The 10,000-nt window shown below is 39.6% G+C and overlaps 1 protein-coding gene across 40 annotated transcripts in view; it reads right to left on the reverse strand.

The window, feature by feature from the left end:
* Nucleotides 1–10,000, reverse strand: part of LOC113819561 (titin-like) — a 175,818-nt gene that overhangs the window by 62,053 nt on the left and 103,765 nt on the right. For 23 of the 40 annotated variants that reach the window (XM_070128115.1, XM_070128094.1, XM_070128102.1 and 20 more), the window contains 3 exons: nucleotides 9,052–10,000; nucleotides 8,444–8,524; nucleotides 1–3,932 (listed from right to left, as the gene is read on the reverse strand). The exon at nucleotides 1–3,932 is cut by the window's left edge and continues 247 nt beyond it; the exon at nucleotides 9,052–10,000 is cut by the window's right edge and continues 38 nt beyond it. In XM_070128115.1, coding sequence (XP_069984216.1) covers nucleotides 1–3,932; nucleotides 8,444–8,524; nucleotides 9,052–10,000 — 4,962 coding nt within the window. Of the gene's footprint in view, nucleotides 5,358–8,443; nucleotides 8,525–9,051 lie in introns of all 40 variants that reach the window. The other 17 variants (XM_070128118.1, XM_070128117.1, XM_070128132.1 and 14 more) reach the window with 10 other exon arrangements.

Raw genomic sequence — 10,000 nt, forward strand, 5'->3', positions numbered from 1 at the left:
CTTTTGCACAGTCTGTTGGACTTGTTTTTGTTCAACCACAACCTGCTTTTCATGCTGCATAGTAGGCACTATCTGTTCTTTTGGTTTCTCAAGGATGGTTTCCTTATGAACAGTGATGCGTTGCTCATGTGATGGTTGCAGTTTTTCCTTCTCTGAAAATGCAGCAACTGATTCTTGCTTTGTCATTTCCTCATAACTTACAACTTGAGTTGGCTGTTGAGTAACAATTGTTTTCTGCAAGATCTTGGGTTCTAAACTTATTTCAGCTTTCTCTGTAACTTTGCGTTCAGAGGAAACCTCAACTGTTGTTTCTGGTTCTTGGACAACAACCATTTCTTTTTGCACCACAACTGGTTTTCGCACTACAGTTGTCTGCAGCACCTCTGGTTCTTGAATGATTTCAGCTTTTGTTGTCTCCATTCTTGTAGTAACTTCTTTTATTTCTTCTGGTTTTTCAGCAGTCATAATTTCCTGCTGGACCAATGTCGGCTGTTGAATTACTGTAGTTTTCTTTAGAACTTTTGGTTCTTCAATAATCATAGCTTTCTCTGCAACAACTTTAGGTTTCTTGACTTCTTGAACTTCTTGGGTTATCAGAGGCTTTTCTTCTGTGACCTTCTCTTGTTGTAGTATTTGTGTCTTCTGCACAGAAACCTTCTGCATCACCTGAGTTTGTTCTGAAACTTTAGCTGTCTGTTGGGTCATTTTTGGTTGCTTCATTACTATGGTCTCTTCAGTTGTTTGTAAAGCAGGCTGTGGTTCTGCAACAGTTGTGACCTTCTGTACAGTCACTTTCTCTTTTGGCTGTTCAGTATGGGTCTCTTGAACAACTGTCTTTTTAATGATTTGTTGCTGAATTGGCTGTGTAATTTGTTGTGTGGTTTCCTGTATAACCTGGGGTGAGACTTTCTGAACAATCATAGTGGTAGTCTTTTCTGGCTCAGTAAACTCCTGTGTCACTACCTTTGTCACCTTCTGTGTTCCCTGCTGTGTCACCTGCTGTGTGACTTGCTGTGTCATCTGCTGTGTGACTTGCTGTGTCACCTGCTGTGTTGCTTGCTGCTGGACAGGCTTTGGCGCAGCAGGTGCGGTTTCAGGACGCTCTGGAATAGGTGTAGGTTGTAGCTGAACAGTTTTAATTTCCTCCTGAACAATAGTCTTTCTCCATGGAACCTGATCCTGTTTCTGTTCAATGATCTGTTCTGGTTTAGTTTCTTCTGGTTTTGGTGTTGGTTTAGGCTCCTCTGGTTTTGGTGTTGGTTTAGGCTCTTCTGGTTTAGGTGTTGGTTTAGACTCTTCTGGTTTTGGTGTTGGTTTAGGCTCTTCTGGTTTTGGTGTTGGTTTAGGCTCTTCTGGTTTTGGTGTTGGTTTAGGCTCTTCTGGTTTTGGTGTTGGTTTAGGCTCTTCTGGTTTTGGTGTTGGTTTAGGCTCTTCTGGTTTTGGTGTTGGTTTAGGCTCTTCTGGTTTTGGTGTTGGTTTAGGCTCTTGTGGTTTTGGTGTTGGTTTAGGCTCTATTTTCTTTAATGTTGGTTTAAGCTGTATTGTTTCTTCTTCTTTTGGTTCTGGTGTTGGTTTAGGTTGTATTTTCTTAAGTGTTGGTTTTTGTTCTTCTGGTGTTGGTTTAGGCTCTACCTTCTTAAATGGTTTAAGATCAACAGTTTCTTCCTCTGCTGGTTTGGGTGTTGGTTTCTTAGGTGTTGGTTTAAGTTGTACAGTTTCTTCTGGTGTTGGTTTAGGCTCTACTTTCTTTACTGGTTTAAGCTGAACAGTTTCTTCTGGTGTTGGTTGGGGCTCTACTTTCTTAATTGGTTTAAGTTGAACAGTTTCTTCCTCTGTTGGTTTGGGTGTTGGTTTCTTAGGTGTTGGTTTAAGTTGTACAGTTTCTTCTGGTGTTGGTTTAGGCTCTACTTTCTTTACTGGTTTAAGCTGAACAGTTTCTTCTGGAGTTGGTTGGGGCTCTACTTTCTTAACTGGTTTAAGTTGAACAGTTTCTTCCTCTGTTGGTTTGGGTGTTGGTTTCTTAGGTGTTGGTTTAAGTTGTACAGTTTCTTCTGGTGTTGGTTTAGGCTCTACTTTCTTTACTGGTTTAAGCTGAACAGTTTCTTCTGGAGTTGGTTGGGGCTCTACTTTCTTAATTGGTTTAAGTTGAACAGTTTCTTCCTCTGTTGGTTTGGGTGTTGGTTTTTTAGGTGTTGGTTTAAGTTGAACAGTTTCTTCTTGTGTTGGTTTAGGCTCTACTCTCTTTACTGGTTTAAGCTGAACAGTTTCTTCTTCTTTTGGCTTAGGCTCTACTTTCTTAAATGGTTTAAGCTGGACTGTTTCTTCTTCAGTTTGTTTTGGTGTAAGTTTCTTAAGTGTTGGTTTAAGTTCAACAGTTTCTTCTTCTGGAGTTGGTTTGGGCTCTACTTTCTTAAATGGTTTAAGCTGGACTGTTTCTTCTTCAGTTTGTTTTGGTGTAAGTTTCTTAAGTGTTGGTTTAAGTTCAACAGTTTCTTCTTCTGGTGTTGGTTTGGGCTCTACTTTCTTAAATGGTTTAAGCTGAACTGTTTCTTCTTCAGTTTGTTTTGGTGTAAGTTTCTTAAGTGTTGGTTTAAGTTCAACAGTTTCTTCTTCTGGTGTTGGTTTGGGCTCTACTTTCTTTAGTGTAGGTTTAAGTTGAACTGTTTCCTCTTCTTTTGGTTTTGGTGTTGGTTTCTTTGGTGTTGGTTTAAGCTCAACAGTTTCTTCTTCTGGTGTTGGTTTGGGCTCAAATTTCTTTAGTGTTGGTTTATGTTCTGGTTCAGGTGTTGGTTTGGTTTCAATTTTCTTTGGTACTGGTTTAAGTTCAACTGTTTCTCCTTCTGTTGGTTTTGGTGTTGGTCTAGGTTCTAATTTCTTTAGTGTTGGTTTAGTTTCTTCTGGCTGTGGTGTTGGTTTAGGTTCACCTTTCTTTAATGTTGGTTTGAGTTGAACAGTTTCTTCTTCTGCTGGTTTTGGTGTTGGTTTCTTTAGTGTTGGTTTAAGTTCAACAGTTTCTTCTTCTGGTGTTGGTTTGGGTTCTGCTTTCTTTAGTGTAGGTTTAAGCTGAACTGTTTCTTCTGCTGTTGGTTCTGGTGTTGGTTTTGGTTGTACTTTCTTTAGTGTTTGTTTTATTTCTTCTGGTTTTGGTGTTGGTTTCTTTAATGTAGGTTTAAGTTCAACAGTTTCTTCTTCTTCTGGTTTTGGTGTTGGTTTTGGATGAACTGGTTTTAGTTTAGGCTTAGGTTCAGTTGGTTCTTCCTCAACAACTTGCTTTGGTTTCACCTCAGCTGGCTTTGGTGTTGGCTTGGATTCTGTGGGTGTTGGTGTAGGTTTAAGTTTCTCAACTTTTAGCATTACTTTTTCGTCTGTTATCTTTGGAGTACTGGGTTGTAGTGTCTCGAAAACTGGTGTTATTTCGGGTTTTTGCTCTACCAGAGCAGGTGTAGGCTTCTGTTGTGTTGAAATAGGTATTGGCTTTTGCTCTATTGGTGCAGGTGTTGGTTTCTGTTGTGCTGGAACAGGTGTTTTTTGCTCTACTGGAGCAGGTGTTGGTTTTTCCTCTACTGCAGGTGTTGGTTTCTGTTGTGCTGGAGCAGGTGTTGGCATTTGCTCTACTAGAGTTTGTGTTGGTTTTAATTGTGCTGGAACGGGTGTTGGTTTCTGTTGTGCTGGAGCAGGTGTTGGGGTTTGCTCTACTGGAGCAGGTGTTGGTTTCTGTTGTGCTGGAGCAGGTGTTGGGGTTTGCTCTACTGGAGCAGGTGTTGGTTTCTGTTGTGCTGGAACAGGTGTTGGTTTCAGTTGTGCTCGAACAGATCTTGGTTTTTGCTCTACTGAAGCAGGTGTTGGTTTCTGTTGTGCTGGAACAGGTGTTAGTGTTTGCTCTACTGGAACAGATGTTTTTTCCTCTACTGCAGGTGTTGGTTCCGTTTGTGCTGGAATAGGTGTCGGTTTCAATTGTGCTGGAGCAGGTGTTGGTTTTTGCTCTACTGGAGCAAGTGTTGGTTTCTGTTGTGCTGGAGCAGGTGTTGGTTTTTGCTCTACTGGAGCTGGTGTTGGTTTCTGTTGTGCTGGAGCAGGTGTTGGTTTTTGCTCTACTGGAGCTGGTGTTGGTTTCTGTTGTGCTGGAGCAGGTGTTGGTTTTTGCTCTACTGGAGCTGGTGTTGGTTTCTGTTGTGCTGGAATAGGTGTTGGTTTCTGTTGTGCTGGAGCAGGTGTTGGTTTTTGCTCTACTGGAGCAAGTGTTGGTTTCTGTTGTGCTGGAGCAGGTGTTGGTTTTTGCTCTACTGGAGCTGGTGTTGGTTTCTGTTGTGCTGGAGCAGGTGTTGGTTTTTGCTCTACTGGAGCTGGTGTTGGTTTCTGTTGTGCTGGAGCAGGTGTTGGTTTCTGTTGTGCTGGAGCAGGTGTTGGTTTTTGCTCTACTGGAGTTTGTGTTGGTTTTATTTGTGTTGGAACAGGTGTTGGTTTCTGTTGTGCTGGAGCAGGTGTTGATTTTAGTTCTACTGGAGCAGATGTTGGTTTCTGTTGTAATGGAACAGGTGTTGGTTTTTGCTCTACTGGAGCAGGTGTAGGCCTTTGTTGTGCTGGAGCAGGTGTTGGTTTTTCCTCTACTGCAGGTGTTGAATCCTTTTGTGCTGGAATAGGTGTCAGTTTCAATTGTGCTGGAGCAGGCGTTGGTTTTTGCTCTACTGGCGCAAGTGTTGGTTTCTGTTGTGCTGGAGCAGGTGTTGGTTTTTGCTCTACTGGAGCTGGTGTTGGTTTCTGTTGTGCTGGAGCAGGTGTTAGTTTTTGCTCTACTGGAGCAAGTGTTGGTTTCTGTTGTGCTGGAGCAGGTGTTGGTTTTTGCTCTACTGGAGCAGGTGTTAGTGTTTGATTTACTGGAGTTTGTGTTGGTTTCTGTTGTGCTGGAACAGGTGTTGGTTTTTGCTCTACTGAAACAGATATTGGTTTTTCCTCTAGTGCAGGTGTTGGTTCCTGTTGTGCTGGAATAGGTGTTGGTTTCAAATGTGTTGGAGCAGGCATTTGTTTTTGCTCTACTGGAGCAAGTGTTGGTCTCTGTTGTGCCAGAGCAAGTGTTAGTTTTTGTTCTATTGGAGCAGATGTTGGTTTCTCTTGTGTTGGAACAAGTGCTGGTTTTATCTCTACTGGAGCAGATGTTGGTTTCTGCTGTGATGAAATAGGTGTTGGTTTCTGTTGTGCTGAAGTGGGTGTTGTTTTTTGCTCTACTGGAACAGGTGTTGGTTCCTGCTGTGCTGGAGCAGGTGCTGGTCTTTGCTCTACTTGAGCAGGTGTTGGTTTCAGTTGTGCTGGAGTAGGTGTTGGTTTTTGCTCTACTGGAGCTGGTGTTGGTTTCTGGTGTGCTGAAATAGGTGTTGATTTCAATTGTGCTGGAGCAGATGTTGGTTTCTGCTCTACTGAAACAAGCTCTGGTGTATGCTCTACTTGAGTAGGTGTTGGTTTCAGTTGTGTTGATTTATGTGTTAGTTTTTGCTCTACTAGAGCAGGTTTTGGTTTCTGTTGTGCTGTTAGGTTTTCTTCTACTGGAATGAGTGTTGGTCTTTCCTCTACTGGAGCAAGTGTTGGTTTCTGTTGCTCTAGAATGAACGTTTTTTGCTCTACTGAAAGAGGTGTTGCTTTCAGTTGTAAAGGAGCAGGTTTCTGCTGTGCTGGAAGTGTTTTCTCATTTACTACAAGTGTTGGTTCCTGTTGTGCTGAAGCAAGTGTTGGTGTTTGCTCTACTGGAGTGAATGTAGGTTTTTCCTCGACTGAATGTGTTGGTTTCAATTGTGCTGGAGCAAGTGTTGTTTTATGCTCTGCTGGAATGGGTGTAGATTTTTGCTCTATTATAGTATGTGTTGCTTTCTGTTCTGGAGCAGGTTTTAGTTCTGGCTCCACTTGAGTAGGTGTCAGATTATGCCCTATCAGAACAGGTGTTGGTGTTTGTTCTCCTGAAGCAGGTGTTGGCTTTTGATCTGTTGGAGCAAGTGTTTGTTTCAGTTGTATTGTAATAACAGTTGATTTTGGTTGTGTTGTAAATCTTAGTTGGTGATTTGATCCTTTTTTACTTTGCGTAGCAGGTGTTACTTTTTGTTGTGCTGAAACATGTGTATGTTAGTTCTGATGGAGTTGTTAGTTTCAGTTGTAATAGATCATGTGCTGTTTGCTCTGATGAGGCAAATAGCTGTGAGACAGATGGTATTTGTTTTTGATCTACTGATGCAAGCTTTGAAACAGGTGTAAGTAATTGCTCTGATGGGACAGGTGTAAGTATCAGTACTGTACTGGCTAAATTTTGCTGTGATGAGGCAAATAGCTGTGTGGTGATAGTTTTTGCTCTAATGTTACAAGTTCTGATGTCTGCTGTGCTATAGTATTTGTTTTTTGCTCTGCTGGTGTAGGTCTTTGTTCTTTTAGGACAGGTGTTGGGTTTTGTTGTGTATGAGCAGGTTTATGTTCTGTTAGGGCAGGTATTAGTTTTAGTTGTGTTGGAGCAGGTGTAGGCTGTTGCTCTGTTGAAGCATATATTGCTTGTGGTTGTGTTGGTGTTTCGTTTTGGTTGGAGTATTTGATGGTGTCAGCCGCACTTGAGCAGTTGTTGTGTTTTGCTCTGTTGTGAAATGTGTTGTGCTATACCAAACCAGGCATTGTTGCTAGGACATATTTTAGTGTTTTATCTATTGGAGTCGTGTGCTATACCAAACCAGGCATTGTTTTTGTTGTATGTGGAAGAGGTGTCTGATTTTGTTCTTAAGGTGGAGTTCCAATTCTGTTTTCAATAAGAGAGAGTTTTTTGTTATATAATATTTTTTGTTTTTTGTTTTTGTTCTGCTAAGCACCTGTTGTGTTTTATCCTGTTATGGGTGTGTGCTGGTATCATATTTTAGTATACTGATCAAACCAATGCTTATATGAATTGTGTGCTGTTGTCAAATGTACAGACAATTCTGACTGAGCTGGCTTGATATCTTTCAATACACTCTGTGTTTATGTGGAATTGCTTTTTTATCATTAGGGATTTGAATTGATTGTATATTAATATTTAAGGAATTAAGGAATCACATATTGAATTTACTAAAAGAAAACTCACTTGTATGAAATGACATGGAGGAAAGATTTAAAGCTGATATTGAAAAAAAAATATGCAGCATAACATACATTTATGAAAATTTCAACTGCCATCTGAAAAATTATAAATCCAACCATCTTCATTGGTAATGAATAGTAAGTTTTGCCATTTTGAAATAAGAAAAAAATATTCTAATTCTTTTTGGTTTTAGCAGACAGTCCTTGGAAAAGACTGTTGGAATAAATTCCAAATTATTCATTGGTACTGAATGAAGAATATCATGCAATCTATTTTCTGAAATCATTTAAGTTTCATTTTCATATATATCAGATGTTGTGATGATAACTTCTTTATACCAATACTTCATAAAGTTTGATCAAATATTTTTTTTCAGACCAATGTATCAATTAAATCCTGTAGCATAATAGATCTTCAAAAAACAAATTAATTACCAAAGAAAATCTTGGTTCAGTTATTTACAGAAGCAAATCAATTGTCTCCACTGATATTTCAAATGAGTGAGGTTCATAACAAATAGGTATATTAAATATGAATTGATAAATAATATAATTTAATATGATACACTGCTTATTACTTTTGCTATTTAAGGGAAAACATTAGATATCCATCATTTTGGGTGGACTGCAAGCAAACTCCTTCAGATGCATGCTAGTGTATTTGATATCACCGTGTTGGACTACTTGTTTGCATGTTTTAAAAGTATCAATAGTACACAGTGTAAGTGTAAGAGTAGGAATGTTTTGATGTTTATCATGAATATGTATACACTACTAGAATAAGGTATTTAAACTATGTTTGCTGTAAAAAATGTGAACAAGAAAGAAGGCATAATCTTCATAAAAGAAATTGTTTGTACAGTATAATAAACTGAGTAGGAATTAATAATTAGTAACTGTATTTTAATCACAAGCTGTATGGTCAGTAAAAGAGAAATAAAAATCCTGTAATACTACATTAACCAAAGTAATGTAAATTCTTTCTGGTACATTCTTTAATATCATCTCAATATAGTAATTAATTGTGCAAATGTACGAAAAAAAACTATAATAATGATGTGTATAGATAAAACTGTTCTCTGTATCACTGTGTAAGAATTAATCTCAAAAGGAATTTATATGGTTAAAAAAAAAAAGAAAAAGAAAGAAGGGCTTAATATTAATGTTAATTACCACAACTGCTGAGATGCTCTCCTGTACAGCCTCTGTCAGTCTACAGACTTTTGGAATATTAAATATGTCAATATATTTCCCAGAGTTTATAAAAGGGATTTGAGAAATAGCAGCTTAAAAGAAAATGAAAAGGAATGTTTATAATTAAATGTAGAGAAGGACGAAAGAAAAATCGCTAAGCTGGCCTTACCTGTCCTGACTTCAGATACCTCAGCCATCTTCATCTCCTGCTCATGAATGACTTCCCAGGCCTGTTCTGCCAGCACCCTCTCTGTTTGGATCAGGTGGGTAGCCAAGGTCAGTCTTTACTTCCTTGAAATCCTGCACAGTCCTCCTTACACTTGAAACTTGAAGCTAACTACACTACTAATAACTCTAATATGCAACAACAACCATTCCTTCTACAGTTTATGTTGATGTTTGCCTTGTTTGTAGGCATGTATGTAACTGGTGAAAATCTAAGAGGGTATACTGTACTTTATGCCTGAAAATTTTACATTTTGGAGAGTTCTTTGTAATGTGCTATGAAATCTTCCCTATTCATTTAAATACTCATGTACTGTAAATCCTGGCATCAAAATGTCTTCTTAAAATTCAAAATGTATGTAGAATGCACTGTCACTGGATATGTACTTTGAGTCTCTCAACTGGTCTTAATATTTGAGAGCTCAGTGAATCTACATTTCAGTTTACTATAATAAACATGAAACACATAGCTAAATGATGACTGCACTTTTCTATGACTTAAACAAATGGTCCTTACCATAAGCCTTAACAACAAAGTTAGATATAACGTACCATCCTTAGCATCACGATAAGCCTCTTCAACCAGCACCTGAGCCACCATGACAGAATGGCCATGCTTCTCCACAATGTTGACAAGAGGTTGCTGGGTCTCAGGCTTCTTCAGTGTTGGTAGTTTACCAGCCACACATGATGCTATGATTTCCTCGGTCTGGATGCCCTTGTTCAACATCTGTGATACTTCGGTCAACTCCTGAGTGGTTGATGACCACTTGCCCATCTCACGCGGGATGACATCCTTGAAGAGTGTATCAGGTTTGACGTTCTTAGCATATTTAAGCATACGCAAGAAGGCTTTGAGACCAACAGGATGCTTCTTGGCCTGTTCCTGGATTTCTTCAGCCAGCACAATGGACACATTTCTTTGGTGACCAATGTACTCGCAAACCTTGACAAGGGCGCTCTGAATGTTCGGTTGCTGAAGCGCTTTGAACTCACCAGCACGGAACATTGACCAGATTTCATTGACTCTTACATTGTTTTTCAGCAGTGTATGAACCTTAGCCAATTCATGAATAATTTGCTCATCTTGAAAGAATTGAGGTGCTACCTCCCTGACAACTTCCTCTCCCTTGATGGAAGTCTCTGAAACTTTCACAAAGCACTTGACACCAGGGATCTGGTTTGGAGCAAATTCATTAGGCTCGAGTTCTGGATAATTATCCTCAAATGAAACTGCTGATTTCCAGTTGCTGTATAATTCAGCAACACAATGTTCCTTTGGAGATTTCTTTACTTCCTTTACCTCTTCAACAACCTTAGGCTTCCAGACATTCTTTTTGGCATCCTCCAGCTCCTGCTGGCGCTGAGCCTGACGATTCACCTTATCTTGCTTAAGTCTGGCCATTGCTTCCTCATGCTCTTTCTTTTGCTTGAGTGCACGTTCTCTCTCCTTCTCCCTCATATGCTCAGCAGCATGTTGGATGTTCACAGCTGCATATCT

This window comes from Penaeus vannamei, chromosome 12 (assembly GCF_042767895.1).
Source record: "Penaeus vannamei isolate JL-2024 chromosome 12, ASM4276789v1, whole genome shotgun sequence".
NCBI classification, from domain to species: domain Eukaryota; kingdom Metazoa; phylum Arthropoda; class Malacostraca; order Decapoda; family Penaeidae; genus Penaeus; species Penaeus vannamei.